This window comes from Lichtheimia ornata (assembly GCF_029851405.1).
Source record: "Lichtheimia ornata isolate CBS 291.66 chromosome Unknown scaffold00002, whole genome shotgun sequence".
Lineage (NCBI taxonomy): Eukaryota > Fungi > Mucoromycota > Mucoromycetes > Mucorales > Lichtheimiaceae > Lichtheimia > Lichtheimia ornata.
In genome coordinates, this window is record NW_026695322.1 from 687,220 (window position 1) to 713,451 (window position 26,232).

Sequence of the window (26,232 nt, forward strand, 5' to 3'; positions counted from 1 at the left end):
ACCGAGAAAAGAAAGTTGTCTCTTGTTCTCTTTGTGTTCGAGATGGTTGGATTCGGTGATATTTTACCCCCATGGATGAAAGGCTTTAGAGAAGATCCACCTCAAGTGGGTGCACAAGCTGGTCCTCCACAACAAGAACCACCTCCTCCTGAAACAACTACAAAAGAACATCATCGTCATCATCATGATCCTGGTACACAAGAGGGTCCTCCTTCAACAGCAAAGGATCATCATCATGAAGAAGGTCCTCCACATCACGAAGAAGGTCCTCCACATCACGAAGAAGGTCCTCCCCATCATGAAGGAGGCCCTCCCCATCATGAAGAAGGTCCTCCACACCACGAAGAAGGTCCTCCTCGTCACGAAGATGGCCCTCCTCAACATCATGAACATTCTGATATAGATCCAAAGGATGGCCCTTCTCCTCCTTCAGCCATAAAGGATCAACAACAAGATCAATCTCATATAGGTACTGAGGATGGTCCTTCTTCATCATCATCAACTACAAGTGATCATGAACAACCTGATGTTGGTGCACAAGCTGGTCCCACAACACATACAACGACTACAAATGATCCTCATCATCATGATAAGAAACCAACCACAACAACGGACAAGCATAAAGCAAACCATACACCTCCACCACATCCACCTCCTGGGGGTAAAAAGCCAGCACCTAATAAACCTCCAGCAGGTGGCAAAAATGATCCGCATCACCCTGCATCACCACAACCACCACCACCGGGTGTCGGTAAAAATCCCACTACGCCAGGAGACATTAATCATGTTCCCGATGTGCATGATCTTCCTCCAAGACCTAATCAACCACCAGGCCGTCATGCCGCTCAAAATGAACCACCCACTGCAGCCACCACTTCTGGATATCCTTCACTTCCTCCTGGTAGTGATTTAGGCAAGATTGGTCATCTCGGCCAAATTGGCGTATTCAGTGGCGCATCACCCTCTGTGGATACCTCCCATCAACATTTCATCTTGTGTCTTTGTCTAGCCGTTGTAATGATTCGATGGATGCGAGAACAACTTTATTAGTAATAGATGCAACAACACAATAGAATAGAGAGATGCTTTTTAGTCTTTTGAATGTGGTACATCCGTATGCATAAGATGCGGCGTGTAATAAGCTTGTTGTTGTTGAAGATCAGGATGGGGTGGATAAGGTTGATAGTAATTGTTGGCAGGTGGTTGTGGTGGTACAGCAACAGCAGCACCATAATCACTAGGATGAGAATAGTCACCTGGCTGAGGAGGAGCAGTAGCCATGTAATGTTGTTGTTGCTGCTGCTGCTGTTGTTGTTGATAGTTATAAGAAGGTGTACGATATACCGAGCATGGTGTTGTGGTAGCTGTTGTGCCATCTTGAACTGGTGGCGGTTGCTGATCGACCATGTATGCAGCTGTAAGCATTCTATTATCACCATAGCCACTCGTATCATAGGCGTATCCTTGTGGATCTTGTTGCTGTGGTGCTGTTGAATAGTAATACTGCTGCTGTTGTTGTGGTTGTTGGTAATAGGGATCCTGCTGTTGATGCTCGTATGGGTTTGGAACAAATGGACGTGGCGTTTCGCTCATGACAGGTGTAGCTGTAGCACTTGTTGGTACCGGTGAACGATAATGCATAAGTTCATCCATATCCTTGTTGCCTCCTTGAGCATTATTTTGACGTGCTTTTCTTTTCCTTCTCACAAGTACAAATGCCAAAAGCCCTGTACAATCATCATATCATATCATAAGTAATCCGAATGTAACGGGTTTTGTGATAGATCAACACTCACCAAGTAAAGCAGCCAATACGGTACCACCAATAACACCACCTGCAATGGCTGCAGATGAATTTCTTTGGTCTTTGCTAGCATCATGAGAATCATCGGCGATCGTAGTTGCAAAGGGGGTATAAGAAGTCGATGTAAAAGTATGGACTTTGCCGTCAGCGGACGTGGTAACACCAACAATATGCGTAGCACTGGAGGAGGTGATAGTCTTGCTTGCAGGTTTGTCATGATGTTGCTTGTCACTCGATGGTGATGGTGATGAAGGATGGTTGTTATTGTTACTTGAAGTTGCGGATGGGGTGGGTTGTTGGGAATCTTTGTCTTTGTTTGAAGTAGGTGAGGGGCCTGATGCGGTTTTATTGTCTTCTTGTTGGGTCTGCATTAAAGTACACACACACACATGACACACAGGGGAATGATGGTGGAGATTAATCAACATGCCAATACTTCTATACGCTCAACCCCCTTCCTTGTCGTGCATATCCCCAATCAAAAATCTTCTTTCTTTTACACACACACACTCATCCCTTGACTCATTTCTCGTGTCCATCATCTCTTAAATACATACATTTTGTGATTTACCACTGTTGTTGTTGTTGTTGCTATCGTTGGATGGTGATGGTGCAGGTGCAGGAGCTGACGAAGGTGATGGGTTGCTCGATGGTGATGGTTGATTTGTGGATGGTTCATGAGGTGGAGGTGAAGCAGGTTGTGATGATGGTTGTGGATCAGGATGGCTTGGTGGTGAATTATTATTGTTGTTGCTGCTTCCTGATGATGAGGATGCATGCGCGTCTGCGCTAGGTGGAGGTGGTGGTGTATCGCTAGCACCTTCGTTTGGAGATGAACCCGACAGGAGCGGATCCAAAATGCTGCGAAGAGACATCTTCATCGAGAAAATAAAGCAAGAAAGAGAAAAAGATAATAAAAAGGTCAACGGCAAAAAGAAAAAAAGAAGGGCACTTTGTGAGGACCTCCCGTAACCAAAAATAGTCAGCCATGGCTATCAGCTCCCTTTTTCATCCCACTCTATCCCCCCTTTCGGTCTCGCTGTTTATTCCCAAATGTCTTGATGTACTTGCATCTAGTTCATCTTATTGGATTGTTGATGTAAACTTATTTAGCTTGGAATGCTGCTTAATCCTCCCATAGATACACAACGCGAACAAGCTCAAATGCAAGATGTGTAGAGTAAATCTAATAGCAACACAGCACGTGTCTATGTTCTTCATACTACTGTATCGCCTTGGTTTTAGAGTTTATGCACCTGCCGTGCCTCATTCTCCTATAGCAATCATTGTCATCGTCCCCTCGAAAAGTGCAAATACGCTATGTCCATACAATACCTTGGGAGTGTATTAGCAATTGGTCCGCTCAAGAGTATTTTCTCTTGAGTTTTCCGCAAGGAGAAGAACGGGATTATCACTTGGCATAGACTCGCATCAAACATCGCTTATAAGGGAAATGAAAAAGGGTTCGTAAATAATTCGAATGATACATGCGTTGTGTGGATGACTCTTACTGTAAGATTGACCCGGCACTTTTTTCCCTAGCACATACATATACATACTCCACATAGACAACTAATGAAATGTAATGATGAAAAAGGGGTATACAGCTCAAGTAACATCACTCGACTCATCCCTCAAGCACAGGGCGATGCGCTGTATACAATACATCTCTCCTTTGTATAATCAATCAGCGTCCAAAGCCTTTATAACGTATTGTGGGATGCCACATAACAATGGTAACTATAATCAAAGCGTCAAAGTATCCTTAATGATCATCCAAATTACATGTGTTCAATGCCAAAGGCAACTCGGCCAATGCACCAGTAAAGGCTTGCTCGGAACACAATGTGTGCTAATATACGTACTTGCTCTCTGTTGAAGCGCTCCATGTAAAATTGAATACGTACTTGGGGATTGTTTGTTGCTATGCATTTATGTATCGCTTATGCCAAATGAGAATGTCCCGTAAAACAAACATCTTTCTAGAGGTAGGTCTTTTATTGCGCCATATGAGATCAGCAGTGATGATGTAGATGTACAAAAAAAATGCAGCACAGCGGACGTTTGATGATAATCGAAGGTAGCCATGGCAACCTACACGCACTTGAAGCATGCATCTAATGCCATATGGTTGATTTATTATCCGAAGCTGCATCGTGTCTATGGAAGGGGGAAAGGGGATATATGCGAAAAAAGAACGTGTTAAATAAATCCTGGAAGAAGAAAAGGAGCAAGTTGTCGTGATACTAGTTTCATAGCAATTCACGTGCCCCAAGTTTCAATCTAGCTTTATGCTCACCGTTAGCATCATCGTTCAATAAATCGTATGTACCTACGTTGAGTATTCCTCCTTTGTGCCAAGCACCACTAGCAGCAAAAGATTCCCAGTGCACGGTGATGATGATATACGTTACACCACAGGCGTCAATGCAACATTTGACAGACCATGAACACACACGACGACGTACATACTCCTGCTATTACAAGCTCGTATCCCTCCCCCATCATAGTCCGTGCCATCCTGCAGCGGCATGACTATTGAAACCTCGATGCAACATTATTCATACTTTGCTATGTACGCACCATGATGGTGTCATGTCTTGTTGGTGTAAGCAGCTTGACGAAGATGATGCTACGGGATAAAGTACTAGCAACATTGCTTGTTTGGTGAGTGTTTAAAGTTGCTTTTGCTTACCATGGGTAGCTGTTGCATAGCAACAATTTGCGTATCATTGCCAACTATGGCCCTGGCTGATGTTACATAAGCGGGCATGTTAATAACCGAGGCTGTAAATGAAGAGGGATACAGCTGCAACCATGGGCCCATCTAAGGATGACACTACAACTAGTCATCATGCCACAATTTGAAGCAACCCATGATGCTATCCTGGCCGCATGAGTTGCTTGTGATAGATCAATCAACCCACCTTGGAGAATACAAAAATTGCTGTGACAGGCGCGGCGAGACATTCCAATTACCAATTAACTTGACTGGGTGTATTGAGGAGATGACAACTGTGACACTTGTATTCCAAGATAAACAAAAGAATCATGATGCATGTGGCCGCACTGTAAATGAAATACGCATGAATTAAGCCCATCCCCCCTTTAGCATGGATCGTCAACCACATCCATTTTGACTCTCCTTGTGTGCTTCTTTGTGTGTGTGTGTGTGTACACTTTGCAAAAGACTTGACCCCCTTTTCCCGTTCCTTGCTATCTTGTATTCCTTTTCGGGACATGTCTCCTTAATCCAACATATACATGCACACACGCGTCAACCAAAAGTTACCCCTTCATCCTTTTCCTTCTCTTTCTCTCTTTTTCTCATATCGAATCCCTTCCTCTCGCTCTCAACAAGATGGTCCGACAAACTGTATCAGAAGCAAAACTACGAAAGATCCTTGAATTAAACGATAAACTAAAGGAGCAGCTTGAAATCCAACGTATTCCGGTATCGGAAGCAAGTCGGTCGTATGTGTCTTTGTTTTCATGTTCATTCTTTTGATTGCATGCTCATTTATGATGATGTTCATTGTTGTAAAGGCTGATTGATTATTGCCAAACAAATCCTGATATGATGGTGCCATCAGTGTGGGGTAATCGCAATCCAGATCCATTTGCAGAACCCGTGGGCGAGTGTGCATGCCGAGTCATGTGAAGTTGGCGATACATTTATATCATCATCCATCATAGTAGTAGTTGTTAAAAACAGCATCCTCTTCTTCCTCCTCTTCTTTTTAGTCTTAGTCGCATCTTTTATGTATACACACTCACACTCACACTCACATCCACACACCCATTCATCCATGATTCTTTGTTACGAGTTTCATTATCAACTTTATTTTCCAATAACATTCATGGTTTACTACAAGTGGAAAGTGGTATTCATTCTTTAAGGTGATGGGTGGGTGCATGTAGCACAATGAACAACATCGCGAATCGGACTGTATAAGCACGCAGTGCATTTTCTCCTTTCGACGCGCACCACACACTTTTCTTTCTTCTCTACTCACACCTGCATAACCCATTCGCTCTCGTTGTTTGCAACCTACCATGGAAATGAACGATCAGGCGTATAGTGCGCTTCAACAATACCTCCAACAGACCTTGAATCCAACCACGCAAAAGAATGGTACGTTGTCTTCTTGTCCCATTGACAACCCACACACCGGTCGTCTTTTAACAGCGATTGACTTGATATAGCCGAGCGTCAACTTGCCGAGGTCGAGGTCCAACAAGGCTTCCCTATCTTGCTACTCAAGTTGATCAACGACAACAACGTCGAAATGGTGCTTCGATTTGCTGGATCGCTCTACTTTAAAAACTACATCAAGCGTCACTGGGTGCCCGTAAGTCGCTACGCGATGCAGCACATGTACACGCTATTTACACCCATAGCAAACTAGGACAATGAACAAGCCAACAAGATTGCACCCCAAGACCGTCTTGCGATCAAGACCGATATTGTCCAGATCCTAATCAGTGTGCCTGACAAGATCCAGCTCCAGATCAGCGACGCCTTATCTATCATGGCTGCGTCCGATTTCCCAGAGCAGTGGCAGGATCTGCTTCCAGTAAGTTCCTTTTTGGGTGGGTGTGTGTGTAGCTTTCGATCCATATCAACTCATGCATGGAACACGTGTATGTGTGTTCATTGTTTTACAGCAATTGATTAGTCGTCTCAGCCCGACCGATTACAGAGTCAACAATGGTATCCTACAAATTGCTCATTCTATCTTCAAGAGGTAAAGCTCCTACATGCCCCCAATACAACCATCATGGATGTACTCATGTGTGTGTGTGTGTGTTTAGATGGCGATCCCAGTTTGAATCAAATTCATTGTTTTCGGATATCAAATATGTTCTGGAACTTTTCTGTGAGCCTTATCGACAATTGCTTCAGGTAAAGGAGTGGTTTTATTGAATGCGTAGCGATGAAGTACTCATCCTGTATGTGTGTGACATCTCTAGATTACCGACAAGTTGATGCGTGAAAATGAAAACAATCGAGCTGCCCTTGGTCCTTTGTCTCAATCCTTGATTCTCTTGATCAAGATCTTTTACGATTTGAATTGCCAGGATCTTCCCGAGTTTTTCGAGGATAACATGCCTCAGTTCATGGAATTCTTCAAGTACTATCTTGTGTATCACAATCAGCTTTTGGACACTGGGGTATGTATATGGTGACGGTGGCTGTCCATGGACGATCGACATGGCTCATGCTGTTGAAAAATAGGATGAAGAGGAAGCAGGTGCCCTAGAAAAGATCAAGACAAGCATTTGCGAAGTGCTAGAGCTTTATACTCAAAAGTATGAGGAAGACTTTCCCCAATTGGTCGACTTTTTCTCCATTGTCGTCGAGCTGCTTGCCAACCTTGGTCCCGAACCCAAGCATGATACTGTAAGTCCCTCAACGGCATGTCATCAAGAGATGACCGAAGGCTAATGTATGATGATAGCTTGTTTGCAAAGGATTGTCATTGTTGACAAGCATGGTCAAGAACGAACGCACAGCTGGTGTGTTGGGATCCGGTGATACATTCAAGCAAATGTGTGAGCGTATTGCTTTAAAGAACATCCCTATGCGTGGTACGTATCAAAGTTTATGGCGAATGTTGTCAAGGAAAGCTGACCAAAGAAATTACATATAGAGGTGGATGAGGAACTTTTCGAAGACAACCCTATCGAGTATATTCGTCGTGACTTGGAAGGATCAGGTAAATCACTCATGTCATGGATCAATGTGTATCGAGGTGTACAGGAGATGTGACATTGGATTGTATTAGATACGGATACACGTCGTCGTGCTGCTGCTGATTTCATTCGAGGTTTGATGGAGCGTTATGAGAGAGACACTACCGCCATCATGTCGCAATACATTGGCTATTACTTGCAGGTAGGATCATAGGTTGGGATGGGAGTATCATGCATGACTCATCTGTTTTTGTCGTCCAGGAATACAATACCAATCCTCAAGGCAACTGGAAAGCCAAGAATACTGCCATCTTTTTGCTCGTCGCCATTGCATCGCGTACCTCCACCATGCAACTTGGTGTCACCCAAACCAATCAGCTTGTGGATGTCGTTGATTTCTTTACCAAGAACATTTTGGCCGATTTGCAAACCGATGTCAACGCCGGTGTGCCTATTCTCAAAGTGGATGCTATCAAGTACTTGTACACTTTCCGTAGCCAAGTAAGCATGATGGTGTTTTGAGCGAAATGCATGTATCGCTAACATGGTTATCATCATTGTAGCTTACCAAAGACCAACTGTTGACTGTTTTCCCTCTCCTTGTCAAGCACTTGGAATCCAACAACTATGTGGTGTACACCTACTCGGCTATTGCCATTGAGCGTATCTTGTTCTTGCGCAAGGAAAAGATCATGATGTAAGTTGATGAGGGGACATGGATGGATTGTTCATTGCAGGGTATTCATACAATGTTTTTTACAGCTTCTCTGCTGCTGATATTGCACCCTACGCTGAGAACTTGTTGTCGCAGCTTTTCCGACTCATTGAACAAGGCGAGACACCCCAAAAGCTTTCCGAGAACGATTATTTGATGCGTGCTGTGATGCGTGTTATTATTACTTGCCGTCAGGATATGGTGCCTTACGTCAATGTGATCATGGGCAAGCTTACCAGCATTTTGGGCATTATATCGGCCAACCCAAGCAACCCTCGCTTCAACCATTACATTTTTGAAAGCATTGGTGCCTTGATCCGTTTCATTTGTCCTATTTCAGATGGTGCTGTTACCGAGTTTGAAAACATGCTGTTTGGTCCCTTCCAAACCATTTTGGATCAGGATGTACAAGGTAAGAAAAACAACATTGGGATGGCATTTGTGGATGGTTGATTTAATTGGGTAATGATAGAATTCACCCCCTACGTGTTCCAATTGCTCGCACAATTGTTGGAGCATCACAAGAAGCAAGATTTGACTGAGGCATATGTGAGCTTGTTGAATCCTTTATTGAACCCACCGCTCTGGGAGCAAGGCAACATCCCTGCTTTGGTCCGTTTGCTTGAAGCTTACTTGAACAAGGGCATCAACACCATTGTATCCAACAACAAGCTTGAACCTATCCTTGGTATCTTCCAACAAAAGCTCATCAATTCGCGTCAAAACGACCAATACGCCTTGACCTTGTTGAATGCTGTCATTAAGACTGTGCCATTGTAAGTTGACAAGTGGATGTGATCGCTTATGATTTGTTACTTACCTTTTATTATATAGCGAGCTTCTTGCGCAGTATCTTCCAGCTCTTGTTACCTCGGTGCTTACTCGTCTCCAAACCAAGAAAAAGGGTGATCGCATCATTTATGACAAGTTTACTCGCAACTTTACATTGTGGATTTGTTTGTTCTGTCTCCTTGACAAACTTGGTGGTCCTGATACCTTGATTCGTGTATTTGATTCAATGCAGCCTGGGTAAGTGGATGAGGATGTGATGTATCTATGTGAACAATACCTAACGCTATATGCATAGTCTCTTTGGTCAAGTCATTACTATTTTTGTGACACCCGATCTCAACGCATTACGTGACCCAATTGATTACAAGACATGTGCTGCTGGTATCGTTCGTTTGTTGACCCGGAGTGATTTATTGCTGCAACAAGGCTATTTGAATGACGTATGGCCCAAGATCTTTACTGCATTGCTTGCCATGCTTGAATTACCTCCTACAACCACTGATGATGGACCAGACGAATTTTACACATTGGATATTTCCGAGGAAGGAGGATACCAAACAGCCTATGCTAGACTCTCAACAGCAGCACCTGTGCGTGACAATGTAGCAGCATCATTGCCCCCTAGCCACATTTACCTGGTACAACAGCTCGTATCCATGTCACCCGAGAAGCGTTCATTGATCAAGTCGGTGATGCCAGCAGAAGCAAACCAATTTTTGCCAAAGTATTTTGAAGCTGCAGGTGTCCCCATGTCGCAACTCTAGAAGGACCCAAGTTATCTTTTATTTTCTTCTTCTTGTAGCCTTGTAGGCATTTTCTACCCTTGTTTTGATTCTTGTCCCTTCCCCCCAATCACCTTACCCATTCACTCACTTATAACATCCCCCATCCACCACTACCACTACCAATAACAACACTATCACCACTATCACCAATTACACACACAGTCTCACACACATACACAGCACCATTCAAAAAGAAACCTCTTGCATGATTTGAAAGAATAAATAGCTACACGAAGTTGGCTGAAATATATATAGAGATGGATCTTGAAGTGACACTTTTTACATATATCCCATGCTGGAAGATGTAGGATGATGGGTGTAATGATGATGATGTTGATGTCGTTGAGGACCACCAGCATTTGTTGTAGTAGTGGATGGCATACAGGTGGCAGTGGAATGATGTCCGAGACCGTTTGCTGAAGCGTTGGTACTGCTATAACTTGGCGTATACTTGCGAATGATTTTCCTCAATGCATGTGGCAATGTCTTCCAAGAAAACACCTTGACATCCTTTTCGATATTACGTGGTTTAGGATGTGGAAAGCCCATAATCAGCTTGAAGAATTCGGCACAATCGGGTTTGCATTTGGATACGGTCAATGGCCGGAAGCCTTCCAGGTTACGACGAATACGATTCTTTTCTTCAACAGTGAATTGCACCCCAATGAGTCCTTCCAATAAATAAATACAATCGACCGATGTGATAAAGTAATCGTTTCGATCACGCCAATAAATGCATGATACCACCAAGGATGTATTGTTTCCATTACCACCATTCTGTTGGTGGTGGTAGGGAGGTGGATGTGGTGGTGGTGCAGTAGTAGTGGTGGTTGGATAGCCTTGCCCAAGACCTTGATGATGTTGTTGCTGTCCTGCAGCAGCAGCAGCAGCAGCCACAGCAGCCGCTGCTGCTGCCGCTGCCATATTTTCTCGCATGCGTTGTTGATGATGTTCTTGTTGATCCATTGGTTTAAAAGAGCATGCAATTTGTGTATGACCATCCAGAGTTTCCCCATCAGCACGCCGTGTAAATTGAACCAAGCGACGACCTGCTGCCCACTCTTGAGGTGTCCAATTGGTTGTCATTTCATTCAATTCACCACAAATACGCAAATGGGCTTTGTTCAATACACCAGCAATGGATTGTGTCGTGTAGTAGTAATGATGACTGGTTGTAGAGGATGACGACGATGAAGAGGATGGCGTGGCAGGTGGCATACCTTGATGTAATGACATTGCATTGGTGGTGGGGTGATATTGTTGTTGTTGCATAGGATGATGATAGGCGTTGTTGTTCGTACCATGAGCACCACCAGCATTCGTGACAGATGCGGGTGTATGTGGTGGCGTAGGCATTTCTTGAGAGTAAGGTGCAAGTAGCTGCAGCAATTGATAATTATCTATGACAATGTGTATGTTAGCATTGCATAAAGGATCGAGAATGCAAATGCAATTACAAGCATTACCAGCAAATCCCGATGATGAGTTGTTGGCTGCTGTAGCACTCGTGGTACTTGTGGGGCTCGAATCCTTGACAAGATACGTAAATGTACCAAATGCCCATTGTTGCGGCTGTTGATGATTGTCATTGTCATCATAAATGGCAATCGACAACGGCACTTGTCCTGCATCTAATTGCTGCATGGATGCAGAGGGTGGAGGTACACGTGCACACAAAGTGATCCATAAGCGAGGTTCACCATCGTTATCCTCGAATGAAGAAGGTACCCATTGTTGTTGTTGCGTCGTCTCAACCGTTGTCATGCCAAACATCAATTTCATGGTGGGTGGTACACGTGTCATTTTTTGCTCGAGTGTCACTGATAACATGTCATCGGATGAGCCTTGCTGTGGATGCCATTGAATGACACGACGTGCTGGCGGTGCCATAAGCATGTCTTCTGCAAAGTAGTCCTCTATCATTGTGTAATACATGTTAATGGATGGTAGGGTCGTCATCATTGAGAATGTAGTCAAAATTACCAAATGCAAGCGTGTTGGTGCTATTCGAAGTGATATTATTACTATCATCGGTTGTTGTACCACCCGTGGTGGCGGTGGTGGTGTCATGATGATGGCTTTCGAGAGGATCAGGTTCCTTGAGAGCAATGGGACCATCGTTACCAGCACCACCAACACCGGCTTCTTCTTGATTCAATCCGCTGATACCTAGTTCAAATAGATTGAAACACGCCATTGTCTCAAAGATTGGGAGAAAAGAGACAAAAAGAGAGACAACAATTGAAACCTGTCATTTTCAAATCAAAAACATATGCTCATTGTTTTTACGCGCCACGATGTGGAATCAACAAATAGAAACTACTTTTTTTTCATTTAGGGAAATTGCCCTTTGCGGTGCCTTTTGTTTGTTCATGCATGGATGGGTACAATGATTGGCTAGAGTGGCTATGATGCGGGGAAAAAACATGCTGTGATCTCGATCGATATAGTGGTAAGTTACGCCACCCAGGTTGTCATGTCGGTGAATAAGATCTCAAGTTAAAAAGCTACGCGGGGGCTTCCTTATTGAATACAACAATGGGGCACGACGCACGTGGACAAGGAGACAGTCATATTATGCTTAGATCAAAAACGTTACTTAGAATACAGCCTTGTTTTTATTCTACCTACTAGAATGAAGCAAAAAAAGTAGAAGATGGTGTGTGTGTGTGCGTGTGTACGGGAAAAAGAAAAAAAAGTAATGTGCGTGCGTGATTGTGTGTGAGTGAGTGATTGTGTGCGTAAGAGAGAAAGGAAAGGGGGACAAGGAAACAAAAAAAGATGGAAAGAAAGAGAAACGATCGTGCAAGAAAGAAAGGAAAAAACGAGTGATTGCAAAAGAAAAAGGAAAGCATTACATGGGACGATGTTGTTGTATTTGATGATGATGAGAATGATGCGGATGGTGTTGTTGTTGTTGTTGTTGTTGTGCTTGATCTGGATGCGGATGGTGATGGTGGTGGTGCTGAGGATGATGATGATGGGTGGTAGCAGCAGTAGGTGGATATTTAGCAGCAGCGGCAGCGGCAGCGGCAGCGGCTGCAGCAAGACCAAAAGTTGTCATATCCCCATGAGTAGGTGTTGTTGTTGTTGCATGATCTTGCGTAGGGGGAGGAGCACCATTATTATTCGCAGCGGCAGCAGCTACAGCGGCAGCAGCAGCAATTGTAGCAGCATTAGAACGATCCGGTGTAGCTGATGATGGCGATGAGAATTGCTCAGCATGGTATACCCATTCATCCGAAGGTGGTAAAAGCATATTGTCGTAAGGTGTCGTCATTTCTGGTTTTATCCGTACGCCTGGATGAGGAAATAATTGGGTATACAAATCCGTGGTATTGCCATTGGGTGAAGAAGCATGATTGGTGAAGGTATTACTCGCATCCGCTGTCGTCGATGGTCCATGATGATGATCTCCTCCTCCTCCTCCATTATTATTATTGTTGCTGTTGCCATGACCCAAATAGCTCATATCAGTTGATCGTTGTCGTTCTTGTAATTGCTGATTTCGAACAAGCTCGGTCTCTAATACTTGGATACGTCGTCCTTGGACTTCAATGATCTCATATGCATGCTTAATTTGTGCTGCCAATTGATGGTATCCTCGAGTAATCTTGATAATTTGACTTTGCATATCTCGTTCACGACGTGTCATATCATTGTTGGTTGTGGGGATAATACAAGTGGGTGGGGTACCTGCCATCACCGTAACAGCTCCCCCCGTTGCCGTCGTGGTTGCCGTTGGCGACTGATCCTGTAATTGCGGTGGTGGTGGTGGTGGAGCACCTGCTGATCCACCCATGACAACATCATTGCTGTTTGTAGTTGTTGTAGTAGTCGTATGAGGGGTTATTGATGATGCTGGTGGTGCTGGATGAGGTGGTGGTGGATGTGCAACAGTGGGTTGTTGTTGTTGTTGCTGTGATGGAGGTGGTGGTTGTTGTGGGGTTGTTGTTTGTTGTTGACCCATGACTGAAGAAGATGACGATGAACTTGCTTGAGTAGTAGTCATATTTGCACCCATATCATCCATAGGATTGTTGCTATTGTTGTCTTGTTGAGGTTGAGAGATAGCAGCAGAAGAAACGGAGGATGATCTGCAACGATATTTATCATTCATCATTTCAGTATCCGAATCGTCGCCCACGTTGACAATGGTTTCTGGATCTTCCTCAACTTTGACACGCTTTCGACGAGGATAACGAGCGGCCTTGCGCCGAATCAGGTGAAATAGATCACGTCTACCAGGGCGAAAATAAGGATGATACCAACGACAAGATTCTTTATCCCGAGTATCTTTGGTCTTGCGAGCGTCCGTATCACGTTGAAACCCATAAATCTATTTTCCTTCCACTGTCAGATCTAAAATACAATGATACAAAAGGGGGAAGGAAAAGGGAATTTCTGGATAGGTAGATAGATGGGTAGATGGATAGAGAGAGAGAGAGAGAGAGAGGGAGAGAGAGAGGGAGACTATGATGGGGAGGGGATCATGTACTTACGTTGAGTTGACGTACAAAGGAGGCAAACTTGCAATGCTTGAACAATCGAGGAAGTACGACTTCAGTGAATTCTATAGGGAGAGTAATAATAATAAGGTTTTGATCCATTGTGGAAGGAAGATATGGGTTTTAAAAGGAGGCGTTGGATACATACTTGGAATACACTCGATAATAAACATGTCTTTGCCATCGTGTTTGCACCAACGTGCGTACTTTTGTTCGTTGTCAGGGGCTTGAAGGCTCCTATTTTACAATGATGAATACATACATACATACATACATACATACACATACAAGAGGACCCATCCATCCATTGACTTACTGATATAATTTTGACACAAAACCCGCAATACCGCGTTCGGAATGATTGACCTCCACATTATCAAGCTCGTGGACATGAAGGGGATTATCGAGCAATAAGGGTGTTTGCCCGTGCCAATAGTCCTGCATCATGGCTGTCGTGGGATGAGGTGTTAAATGTACATGGCGTGAGTATTCAGTGGTAGAGGATGCTGGTTCTTGATGGTGGAATGGGGTTGTGTCAATAGAGGAGGAAGACGCGGTGAGCAAGTGGAAATGGCGTTCTGCATCCAAGGAGGAGGTTGAAGAGCGTTGTTGTTGTTGAGTAGGAAAAGTGACGTCGTTAGATGGCGGCGATTGTAGAGAAGTAGATGGTGATGAGGAAAAGGTGTTCATGGGTCGTAACCGTTGCGAAAAGGTGTTGTTCTCCGCAGTAGCAGTGGTAGTGGAAGGAGAAGCAATAGTGGAAGAAAAGTGCGGCGATGTGTCCGCGGCATAATCAGGATAATCCATTGGACAACAAGCCGGTAATCTTCGGCAATACACAGCTATGTGGGTTGTGTGGGGGGGGAGGAGAGAGAGAAAATGGTCAATAACAAGAAGCGAACACCCCTTGATCTGATTGCCCTTACTTACTACACAGACTTGCTGTTGACGGAAATTAAGCAAGAAGGGAAAAGGGTAATAATAATAACAATGTTGATGATGTTGATGTTGATAAGATGAATCAGTAGGAGAAATATGAAAAGAGCAAGCAAGAGCGAGAGAGAGAGAGAGAGAGAGAGAGAGAGAGAGAGAGAGAGAGCAAAAGAAAAAGAGACAGAAAGGGAGAAAGAGAGAGAGAGTAAAAAAGAGAGAGAGAGAGAGGGAGAAAAGAAAGAGGAAAAGGGCAACACAAAAGAGAGAGATCTTTCACACACTCATTCACCCACCCACACTTATTCACGTATTCTTGCACACACCCATACACGTGTGGCTTAAAATTCTTCACCTGTTGGGACGAATGGGACAAGGGAAGCCTAGTAGCATACCCTAACTTGGGATTATTTCATAATGGGGTTCCCATCATTATGGATTATCGATCGTCTTTGGTGTGTGTGCACGTCAATGATACCTAATATGCATCTACATATGGGCAAAACAAATACTTCTCCATGATGTGTATATGCACAACAGCCCGCACATCTCCGCATTTACGCGTGGAGGCGTGTGTGTGTGTGTATATGTATGTGCACATTTTGATGGAGGGGGAGAGATACAGAGGGAGGGGAATAGAAGAAGGATGGATCGCTTTGTGTGTTCAGGAGTAAAAAGGTACAATACACCAACACCACCACCACTGCTGCTGGGGAGAAGCAATCCACTCACATAATACATAGACGTACATCATGTCACTCCAATTTTCTGGATAAAGGTGGTGAATCATGAGATGAGTTTGTATATTATTGTATGCATGCTGATGTCTGTGATTTTTCCCATCGCTCATCACACAACCACACACACGCACGCACACACACTTTCTATGATAATATAGGGTTGCAGATAGGAGAATGTCCGCTATATACTTAAACCATGTCGATATCATATATACACACACATGCAGTTCATCTGCAAATGACCCAAAAACCCTACCCTTTCCCCCACCATCTCCTTGATCCTTAGCCGTTCTTATCCCACTTTTACTATTGTCGAGATATCCACAACGCTGGTTGCATTAACAATCTGGACATGATGTGCAAGGTGATTTATAGGTTCCGCTTTCTGTATTTAGCTAAGCTACTTATTCTTGGGCCCGTGCGAGAGAGAAAGAGAGGGAAGAGTATATGTGTAAAACGGAACATGTGTTTTCTTGTGTTGCCGCAATTCAAATTCAAAGCGAGTCGTTGTGTCAACCTTGATTTTGTGTTTCATTGGGGAATATTCGACTGGTTGAGGAAGAAGGTGAGATTGTCGACGACGTTAGGGAAGATGAGATGAGCGTCGGGGCAATTCGCCGTTTCTTGGTCTTGTCCGCTTGTGGTGTCACCGTTGCTATGGCTGCGCGCTTTTCCACTCGTGTGGGTTGAGGAGGTGAGCTGATATCCATCATCACTACATCTTTTTCGGTTGCATGTTGTTGTTGTTGATGATGTTGCTCATATGGAATGTCATTGTCAATGGATGTCGTCATTGTAATCGATTCACGAGCTGGTAACTTGCCAATGACCCCGAGTTCCTCCTCGTCAAATACGACCGTTGAACAATATCCATCAGCGGACGAAAATGCCAACATCGTTCCATCATGCGACCTATTTCCCAAAAGATGCATATGCATGCCTCCGTGTAAATAATAATAACGATCTCATAATGTCGCAGCATTATTGACTTACCAGCTGACATCGGTGATGGGAGCGAAATGCATGCCAGAGACGACACACAATGGTTTGCTTTGTTGGGTATCATAAATGTAAATGGCTTCTTGGCTGGCAACGGCATATAACAATCGATGTGGAAGCGTGAAGAGCTTTGATTTCTTGGTGGGTCGTAATTGATAGGCGTGGCGAGACCAACGTACGGCAATGGTAGGCTTATTGTGATTGCTGGTGTGTGCAATAGGATGCCTAAACGCACAAATTAGATTGTGAATGTGCCTTTTTCGTCATTATAAGATCCTTACTTGCGAATTGTATTCCTGGGGTATATGAATGCACAATGCATAACATTGCTATCCCCATCCTCGGCTCCAGCTGTCATTACTCCTGCAGGTGTAATCAGGAACGTCCCATCTGGACTGAAGGATAATCGCCGAAAGAATGTGACAAGATTTTCGTCATGATAGAATCGAGTGGATGTGCTCTCAGCCGTCTTGTTCATCTTGTAATGTCGTTTTGCCGCTCCAAAATGTAGCCGTCGTTGTGAATCCTGTTTGTAATGGTAAACAGCCACGGATCTACAATAAAGTGTCAACAAGGAATACCCAAGAATAACTCTATTTTCACATGCCATCACACACACACAATGCCAACACACATCCTCGGTGCCCTCCCTTCTTGCTCAGCTCGTGCGTGTGTGTGTGTGTGTATCCCCATCCACCCAATTCAGCTTTACCTATCGCTGCTTTGTGTTGCAACATATTCTCCGAGAGGATCCCATGCTACTCCTTGGACATAATGCGTGTGGTCTGTAAACACGTGGATGGTACTGCCTGTATGCATTCTCCTTTTAGCTTGGGGTTTCTCCCTTTCCACGTATCCAATGATACTTGCGTGCACCAATACTCCATACTCGAGCTGTATTATCGATGCTTGCTGTGATAATGTATTCCCCACATGGCGACCATGCCAAATCGTAAATCTCCTTATTGTGGCCGCTAAGAAGAAAAACGTGAGCAAAAAAAGTCCATGTTCTCGACTACTCCATTGAACTTACTGGAACATATGGACCACACTCCATGACTCCTTTTCAAATTCAGCATTGTCCCTTCCAAAGGCTGATTCACCAACAATGGATCGTTTCCAGATAATCACACACGAATCTACCATGGCCAACATTGAGCTCCTATCTCGTGTCACGTCCAATGCAGCAAACATTATGCTTACCATCTCCTGCAGATGCCAAATACTCGCCTGAAGGAGAAAATCGAACCACGTTGACAGGACCAGAATGTCGCTTGAGCTCTGAGAGAAATTCGATATGTACAGGAAGACCAGTCTTGTTATGGTTGTTGTCTTTGCTATTGTCTGCACGTCGTTTGATGCTCCACAGCTAGGTTCGTTTTATATACATGTTGAGTGTTGGCTGAAGGAAGAAAAGAGAAGCCATCATGACGTCGATTGCCTTACTCGAACAGAGGTGTCTGCACCAGCACTAGCGAACCGAATGCCATCCGATGAATAGTCGACCGAGTAAATAGCGAGGCCGTCGTGCCAATTGATCTCGATGGTCTATTTAGAAGAGTTGTCCTTAGTAAAACATACCTTATTACAATGAAAGAGGCTCTGCATGTGTGCTTGTGATGTTACCTTTGCTTTCATGGGGGTGGAATGGGCAATAATACAGAAAAGAGACTGAAACAAAGCGAGTCAACCGACGCGTCCCTAAAACGCGCCTCGCGTTGATGATGGCAAGTTTTGGATACAGGGCGCGTCACATTGCAGATCCATTATCCACCTTGCGCACGGACACTTTAAAGACATCCATCCATCCTGGATAGCTGTTGGCTAATCAAACATCACAATTCCTCTGTTGATGGCAAATGACAAATCTCAAATGACAAAGCATTGGCTATCATTATACCCGTTTCCTGAATCATTCCTCCTGAAATCATTACTGCCATGCGATCGGTGGAAGCTCTGGTAATAAAAGACATGGCTTCATCATAGGAGAGCTATTTTGACAATAAGAGGCATCATGTCATGGCAATGCTAATAGACGATTCGACATCAAAACATCTTGTTGTTGATGAAAGTTTTACCCCATTTCAATCCAACCCTTGATCCACAAGAGCGCCGAGGTATCATAAACGTGTTGTCTTGTGTACAAAGCACAAGTAATGTTACCCAATAAAAGAGACGCTTTATGTGTGTGTCGATTGATTCATATCAAGGTATCGAGAGAACAACCGTTGAAGCACACAAAAGTCATCGTTAATACACACACGCATACAAATGGTACATGGGTTCTAACATTGCGCTCGGCGAATCCAAGAGCGTCTTCTGACCAAGTCAAGATGAGCCATCCCAAGATCATCGATGTGATTTACGGGTTCATAAATTGCCAGCTAATAACCTTCCTCCCATTCACAATTGTTGACCAAACCAATACATGTGAATGATTCACCTGCTCTAGCCCAATAATTCCATCATTCACCTTTCTTGATCCGAGCTGATTTGGTTGAGCAACCTTGGGTCAACGAGATATCATCCAACCTATTTAACTAATCTTGGCTGTTTGGTGGGTAATCATACGTTCCTGTTATTCCATGATGGAAAATGCCAAAAACATCTCACTTATTACAAATACCCAGGAACAAAGTACAGCCTATTATCCTGTATACGAATCCTCCTTGAATCATTGTCGTGCCACAACATACTTCACGTGCGGAAGGATTGCTTTACTGAATAAAGGATTTGGCCCATGATGAAATGGTTGCCATGGCAATAACGAGACATCAAGTCATCGCAACGACATCAATACCATGTTCGTGAATGATATGGAAGTTAATAATAATGATATGTGTGCTGCACCATCCACCACAAAGATGTCAAGAGGAGCCATTCTCCACGTTTTCATTGTATTAGGTAATGATGCAATAACCTGGGTAACGTATCATTGCGGATCAGTGGATTGAATGCGTCAAGCAAAAGATTGGCACTATACACAAAAGGAAGAAATCAACCGCATATTGAAGCATGTGCCCATGATAGAATGCTTTTGATGGTAACAATCGATCGTTGACATGGCACAAATCTTTTGTTCAGGTTCCCACGTAATGAGAATGACGCTTCTCAATATCATTCATATCCTTGGGATGGCGTGATACAAAGACTAACTGGTGATAGGTTTGACTTTGTCCAAGGTCTAAACATTGCTTGGAAAGCTGTTCCTCCCCTAAGAGTGGCAAGAAAGGGGGTGGCAAAAACGAGTGGACCAATGCATCGTGTAACCCACTTTTTCGCGTGACAATAGCCACAGCAGTGGTAAGCATATTTGTAAGCGGCTGTATGTTTTGCAGCACAGAACCTATGCATGTAGGTTGCTCAGTACATTGCTATGTACAAAACACGTATACACATTAAGCTCGTTGTTTCCAGCACATGATCCTTTTTTTTCTTTCTTTTCCATCTTTCAGTAATACGATTGCGGTTTGGACCAATGCTTGCAAAGAGCGATTTGGTGCTTTTACTAGTAGGATAAATAGATAACCGAACGTCCGCGTCCGAGGGATCACAAAAATGGGCACACACGTACAAACACGCAACCGGTGAATTCGGTCATTTCAATTCAATTCTTGATCCGCAAGAGTAGTAGGGCGGGGACACCTCCGAGAGATCAAACAATGAAAGTTTGGCATGGTATCATCCTGATTTGGTATCCAAAGCATCATGCGCTATGATGGAATGTCCCGGCAAACATTATCCATTAAAGAAGATGCTTCGTGTGTCGAGTGATTCAAAACATAGGCATCATCATTGTTGTATTGGGCATTGTCAAGCATCGGGGTACACCGAAAAGAGTAAAACTTTATTCGATCTATGGGCCTGGGAAAACAACCCAATCGTCTCGGTTGATGGATGACACCAACAAAGGATCATGTTTTTCACACACACGCATGCAAAAGGCTGACACATGGATTCTATCATTGGCTGGAATGGGTAATCTGATGATAATGATAAATGCAGGGGAAGCATTTGCAGCATGTTGGAGTCTTTCATCCCCTTCTTCGTCAATGATGAGACGACCCGTTGCCATACACACATACACACCGGGTTTACTTTTTACTTTGTACATCATGGTGTGAACGACACCATTCTAAAAGATGAAATGCGGGGAAGATTTGATCCAATTGGAATGTGCTGATAAGCGGGCCAGCGTGTGAGATTGGGGTCAATCTTTGTTTCACCAAAGGCGGGAAAAGCATTTTTACTTGTTTTGGGACATTCTCTTCTGCAAGTTGAAGTAGTGAATATCACCAAGTAAGGGATCAAAAGCTCCGCTTAGCGATCCGATCTATTCCACAGGCCACCGGTATTCCGTGGATAAATGTGGCAAATCTTAATTGCGGTCCATGCATTTGGCTTTGGATCAAAAACAAGCCTCCCAGAGCATCTCGCTTATATATAAAAGGGCTTGGTAGTATCATTAGAGTTTAGTCTGCACTTGTACAGCAACGGGCCTTTTTATTACGCTTTTTTCCCTTCGTTGCTCGCTGCTCAACATGGCATCATCATCACCTGAAGATACTACAGACCAACGCAATGCGGTGGCTATTCCAAACGAAGAGGGCAAGTGGTCTAGAAAACTCAAAAAGCACTTTAAAGAGACCTTTGGTACTATCTTTGTCAAACCTGTGGGTCGACCACCCAACCTATGGAAGCAGCTCACTATGCTAAACACTCGTCAACGGTTGACATTCCTTGCTGGTATGTATGCTTTCTGATCTATATCATGAAGCTGATATGGATTCTCTAACACCACCCTAAAAGCTTTCTTGGGATGGCTTTGTGATGCATACGATTTCTTTTGTGTGTCGTTGTCGGCTACCTATATTGGTAAGGAACATGATAGTGGCTATGTTGTAAAATGGATTGGCGATTAAGATGATTGTTGAATTGCCGTCATATAGCCGAAGACTTTGGCGTGCAGGTTTCTGATGTGACATGTAAGTACACATAAATGCAGCCTTTCACAGATTTAATGACGTGAGAATGCTCATACGATGTTGTCTAGCTGCCATTACCACAACACTTGTAAGAATGGACATCCATGTAGGATTATGCAAGATGCTCATGCTTTCTCCTTAAAACTTGTAGATGCTTCGATCCATCGGTGCCTTGCTTTTTGGGTAAGTTCTCCGAACATGCAATGCACCATGTAGACATAGCAGCTGACCGCTATGGATATAGTTTGGCTGCCGACAAGTGGGGACGTAAATGGTTGCTGATTATCGATATTGTGCTGTTCTCTGTCATCAATTTGGCGAGTGGTTTTGCTCCGAATTTGGCTACCTTCATTGGATTGCGAGCCGTCTTTGGTATAGGTAAATCGAATTTTTGAAAAACGTTAGCACTTGAACAACGGCTTACCAAAAAGCTTGTTTATGAAGCAATGGGAGGAGAATGGGGATTGGGTGCTAGTTTGGCACTGGAGACCCTGCCTATTGAAGCACGTGGTTTGTATTCAGGCATCTATCAAGAAGGTAGGACCTATATTTTTGGAGAATGGCTGATGATGGTGGGCGTTTATGCAGCAGTCTCCTTATGAATTTCTTTTTCCCCCCTGACATTTAGGGTATGCTTGTGGCTATCTTTTGGCTACGCTCGTCAACTATGCAGTTCAAATCACGGGTTCTTCATGGCGTATCCTCTTTTGGGCCGGCAGTGCTTTCAGCTTGGTTGGTGTCTTTATCCGTTTTTGGGTCCCAGAATCCGATACCTTTGAAAAAACCAAGGAAGCACGCAAGGTGATGAATCGCTCATTCTTCAAGGATATCTGGTACATGATCAAGAACCATTACCTCAGAGGTAAAGTAGGGAATAGGATATCATTGAATGGGAATACTCATGCATATGGGTGACTTTAGTCATTTACATGGTCATCCTATTGGCGTTCTTCAACTTCTTCAGCCATGGATCGCAGGATCTTTATCCCACTTTCCTTATCAAGCAACTTGGCTACACCACGACTCAGCAAACCGTTACCAGCGTAATCTACAACATTGGAGGTAAATGGGGATGTCTTTTAATGGAGGGGATAGCATTGTTAACAAGCCATTTGCACATTCAAAAGCCATTGTGGGTGGTACATTGATAGGATTTTATTCGAGCTACTTTGGTCGTAAGCTATGTATCATCATCAGCTGCATTGGTGCTGGTGCATTTATTCCGCTTTGGGTGTATGGCCCCAACATTCAGGGTGTACAAGCCGGATCATTCATGCTGCAATTCTTTGTCCAGGTATGGCAATGGCCTACATAGCTCTGCTCCTTGTATGTACATGGCTGACATTTACATCTTTAGGGAGGATGGGGTGTTATTCCCGCTCATATCAACGAATTGTCTCCGCCAGCTTTCAGAGCATTGATGCCAGGTATATTCAAAATTAGATGGGTAATGGATACGAGTGGGTATACTTATCAAGGATGACGGCTATACAGGTCTTGCCTATCAACTTGGTAATTTGATCAGCGCTGCAAGCAGTCAAATCCAAGCAACAATTGGTGAAAGATACCCCATGCGCAATCCAGATGGCAGTCTTTTGTTACGTGATGGTGAACCTGTACCCGATTATGCATATACACAGGCCATTTTCCTCGCTTGCGTCTGTGCTGGTTTATTGATATGTGGTAAGTCCCAATTTCTTAAGGTGTTGGTAATGGTAAACATGCTATGATGTTAACAACTATGGAATAGCTATCGTGGGCAAGGAAGAACGTAATAAGGACTTCATGGCCAACCTTGTTGAAGATGAGCATGGTAATGCCCTTGGTAGCGATGACGTCGAGGTATATCGCCAGGAGCATGGTGAATCATCAGGCGCACGAACACCTGTTATTGAGGAAAAAATCAAGCCATCAACAAGTGACAATGACATTCAAGTGGAGAAGGCGCATGTAGAACATGCTGAACACCACGACAAGCAGCACACTGAAGATAAGCAGTAATCGACCACGCCATCAAGGTTGTTCTTAAACATGATGATACGCCTTTTTGTACATTGCCTTTTCCTTCATGTATAAACCTATTCATATTATTCGTGTATAAAATAATTATAACAATAAAAGAGATTCAGAGTAATTTATATACAACAACAAGCAACCCACCATAGGCACCAACATTGAGGTGTATGCGCGCTTTGGGTATTAACAAGAAGCGGTACCTGAATCGTGAGTGTAGCTGTCATTCCAATTGTGCTACCGTGCACGTTCAAAAAGTGGGTGTAGACATCTTTTGAAATGCGGGGTAACGGCCTCCGTTTGCTTTATACTTAGGATAGGCTCGTGTTTAGTAGCTACATTTTGGCGTCATAGGATGATGGCATAAGTCAAGGAACATGTTGCCCTGATTAGGATGGGATGGCTATATCCATCAGTGATCTCAATATGGTGAGTCAGCGACAAGCAATAAAACGACGCTGCTTTTCAACACCAAAGATACATCAATAATGACTCGGATTCGTTGGTGATTGGATGTAGATAATAATAATGCAGTGTGGGGCTAAACAAAAAGCATGGTAGATCATAAACCAGCCCGAAGGTATCAGCTGGTATGCATAAACAAGTTGCCAATGTCAACAACAATCTCGTTTACACTTGGCTGGGTGTGTGTACTTGTAGCCTTTTGAAAGAGAGAGAAGAACAAGGATTGATAATACACCTGCTAAAATGGATCAACAAAAAGGAGCTTTATGCTATTATGAGTGACTAGACAACAAAAATGACAAGGGATTGTGGAAAGGTTATGCAAGAGAGGGTAGCTGATTCCTGAATTCTGCATGCACATCACGCATGTTACATTTAAGGACAAGCCGAGAACCAACGTTGGAACCTGTTGAGAAGCAACATGTCAGGTGGTGTGGGTGCAAAAAAAAAGCCCGTGTGACAATTGTGGTGTACCCATTGATCTGCACAAATGACAGGCTAAATGCTGACGGAGCCATGGTTATCCATATGTGTGTACAACCAACACTAAAAGGCTGCTGCTCCGCATATACCCCCTTTATTGGAATAAGTAGTGCTGCGTTTTCGGCTCAGCAGCAGCAACCAACATTTGTTACCCACACAATCGAATCTGGATTTGGAACCTCACAAGGAGAGAAATGCCTTTTAGAATAAATGTCAATGTCAGATTGCTTAGATCATGGGGGAAAGACATTGATAATGTGATGATGGATGATCATGGAGCGGAAGGGCCAACAAGAGTGGGGGGTTTAGATGTATGACAAGAATCACATGAGGGAAAAAAGATTAGCTTGGGGTTATGTGAATGGGTAATGACCACTACCATTGCAACCTACACCAACAAAAGATCAGAGGTGATGGGGGAGAATATCGTCTGTTGATGTAAACAATTCTTTTATTCTTTTGTGCTGCTATCATCATCTATGACTTCTCTGAACATGCTAAAGATTCCATCTACTTCCATCATTTCTTCCAAACTATCACCCCTGGAACCTACTGGTAACAATAGCAACCCGTCACCACCGAAACCATGCACTATCAACTAACTTGTCAAAAGACATTCCTCGCATTGTACAATTCGCGCAAAGGAGATGCAACAACGCTTGTCTCGAACGCCATTTACAAACCAATCCTGAAACGGCTCTGATGGCAGTGGGGATATCGAATCAGCACGATCTTCAACGGGTTATGACGGCTCAAGTACCAGTGATTCATATTGAACGTGATTGCGAGGCACTGCAAGGGGCTCATCGACGACAACATCGCGATGCCAAGTATATGCGATTCCTGCACAGCACACTATCATCCGGACTATGGGGTCTATTTTTCACTCTCGGGGCAGGTGTCAGAAATAGTACAAGGCTTTATCCGGCATTGCTGACGGCTTATTCATTATACGTCTTCCGAGCAGCACGCAACGATTATTGTATCCTTGAGGATGAGCAGCATTTTGTATTGATACGCGATGATGCACGACATACACCTATGCAGTTTATTATGCGAACGGTTATCCCTTATTGTGTACAGTGTGCATCCATGTTTTTCCTATTCAAGGGCATTCTCTGGTGCTGGAAACAACAACGGCCGTTACCAACCACGGTGATGGTGGGTCGCAGCAGCTAAAATGGTAAGTCAAGGTGTTACAATCCCATCACGGGGGATATGATCAATGCTGCTGCTGCTGATGTGGATTATCAACTCCGCGCAAAGCACGGCATTAGATCAATGTCAAGGGGAAGGGGAGAGAGAGAGTGAGTGAG

The 26,232-nt window shown here is 43.9% G+C and overlaps 9 protein-coding genes across 9 annotated transcripts; 5 read left to right on the plus strand and 4 right to left on the minus strand.

Moving 5' to 3' along the window:
- Window positions 1-75: 75 nt before the first annotated feature.
- On the plus strand, window positions 76-1,050 carry O0I10_000745 (uncharacterized protein; the record flags this gene model as incomplete). Its single annotated transcript, XM_058480851.1, has 1 exon — window positions 76-1,050. One exon carries the CDS (start codon window positions 76-78, stop codon window positions 1,048-1,050), a length of 975 nt encoding a protein of 324 aa, XP_058348415.1.
- Window positions 1,051-1,089: 39 nt separating this feature from the next.
- O0I10_000746 (uncharacterized protein) lies at window positions 1,090-2,685 on the minus strand (the record flags this gene model as incomplete). The annotated part of the gene is made up of 3 exons (XM_058480852.1): window positions 1,090-1,727; window positions 1,797-2,169; window positions 2,362-2,685. 3 exons carry the CDS (start codon window positions 2,683-2,685, stop codon window positions 1,090-1,092), a joined length of 1,335 nt encoding a protein of 444 aa, XP_058348416.1.
- Window positions 2,686-5,165: 2,480 nt separating this feature from the next.
- O0I10_000747 (uncharacterized protein) lies at window positions 5,166-5,465 on the plus strand (the record flags this gene model as incomplete). Its single annotated transcript, XM_058480853.1, has 2 exons — window positions 5,166-5,278; window positions 5,351-5,465. 2 exons carry the CDS (start codon window positions 5,166-5,168, stop codon window positions 5,463-5,465), a joined length of 228 nt encoding a protein of 75 aa, XP_058348417.1.
- Window positions 5,466-5,860: 395 nt separating this feature from the next.
- Window positions 5,861-9,772, plus strand: O0I10_000748 (uncharacterized protein; the record flags this gene model as incomplete). The annotated part of the gene is made up of 16 exons (XM_058480854.1): window positions 5,861-5,939; window positions 6,011-6,156; window positions 6,214-6,381; window positions 6,473-6,552; window positions 6,620-6,710; window positions 6,779-6,979; window positions 7,044-7,208; window positions 7,267-7,396; window positions 7,459-7,524; window positions 7,594-7,703; window positions 7,763-8,002; window positions 8,065-8,198; window positions 8,264-8,628; window positions 8,689-8,992; window positions 9,051-9,245; window positions 9,304-9,772. The coding sequence occupies 16 exons, from the start codon at window positions 5,861-5,863 to the stop codon at window positions 9,770-9,772; spliced, it is 2,943 nt and encodes a 980-aa protein (XP_058348418.1).
- Window positions 9,773-10,072: 300 nt separating this feature from the next.
- On the minus strand, window positions 10,073-11,990 carry O0I10_000749 (uncharacterized protein; the record flags this gene model as incomplete). Its single annotated transcript, XM_058480855.1, has 3 exons — window positions 10,073-11,193; window positions 11,260-11,709; window positions 11,777-11,990. The coding sequence occupies 3 exons, from the start codon at window positions 11,988-11,990 to the stop codon at window positions 10,073-10,075; spliced, it is 1,785 nt and encodes a 594-aa protein (XP_058348419.1).
- Window positions 11,991-12,647: 657 nt separating this feature from the next.
- On the minus strand, window positions 12,648-15,108 carry O0I10_000750 (uncharacterized protein; the record flags this gene model as incomplete). Its single annotated transcript, XM_058480856.1, has 4 exons — window positions 12,648-14,132; window positions 14,296-14,366; window positions 14,450-14,538; window positions 14,618-15,108. The coding sequence occupies 4 exons, from the start codon at window positions 15,106-15,108 to the stop codon at window positions 12,648-12,650; spliced, it is 2,136 nt and encodes a 711-aa protein (XP_058348420.1).
- A 1,375-nt stretch (window positions 15,109-16,483) lies between these two features.
- Window positions 16,484-18,608, minus strand: O0I10_000751 (uncharacterized protein; the record flags this gene model as incomplete). The annotated part of the gene is made up of 9 exons (XM_058480857.1): window positions 16,484-16,883; window positions 16,965-17,195; window positions 17,252-17,524; window positions 17,683-17,775; window positions 17,837-17,944; window positions 18,004-18,109; window positions 18,174-18,339; window positions 18,417-18,518; window positions 18,597-18,608. 9 exons carry the CDS (start codon window positions 18,606-18,608, stop codon window positions 16,484-16,486), a joined length of 1,491 nt encoding a protein of 496 aa, XP_058348421.1.
- A 2,903-nt stretch (window positions 18,609-21,511) lies between these two features.
- Window positions 21,512-23,956, plus strand: O0I10_000752 (uncharacterized protein; the record flags this gene model as incomplete). Its single annotated transcript, XM_058480858.1, has 13 exons — window positions 21,512-21,716; window positions 21,780-21,845; window positions 21,920-21,955; window positions 22,024-22,043; window positions 22,107-22,138; window positions 22,200-22,333; window positions 22,400-22,492; window positions 22,584-22,817; window positions 22,877-23,017; window positions 23,083-23,249; window positions 23,313-23,382; window positions 23,450-23,638; window positions 23,706-23,956. 13 exons carry the CDS (start codon window positions 21,512-21,514, stop codon window positions 23,954-23,956), a joined length of 1,638 nt encoding a protein of 545 aa, XP_058348422.1.
- A 1,439-nt stretch (window positions 23,957-25,395) lies between these two features.
- O0I10_000753 (uncharacterized protein) lies at window positions 25,396-26,095 on the plus strand (the record flags this gene model as incomplete). Its single annotated transcript, XM_058480859.1, has 2 exons — window positions 25,396-25,471; window positions 25,530-26,095. The coding sequence occupies 2 exons, from the start codon at window positions 25,396-25,398 to the stop codon at window positions 26,093-26,095; spliced, it is 642 nt and encodes a 213-aa protein (XP_058348423.1).
- Window positions 26,096-26,232: the final 137 nt, after the last annotated feature.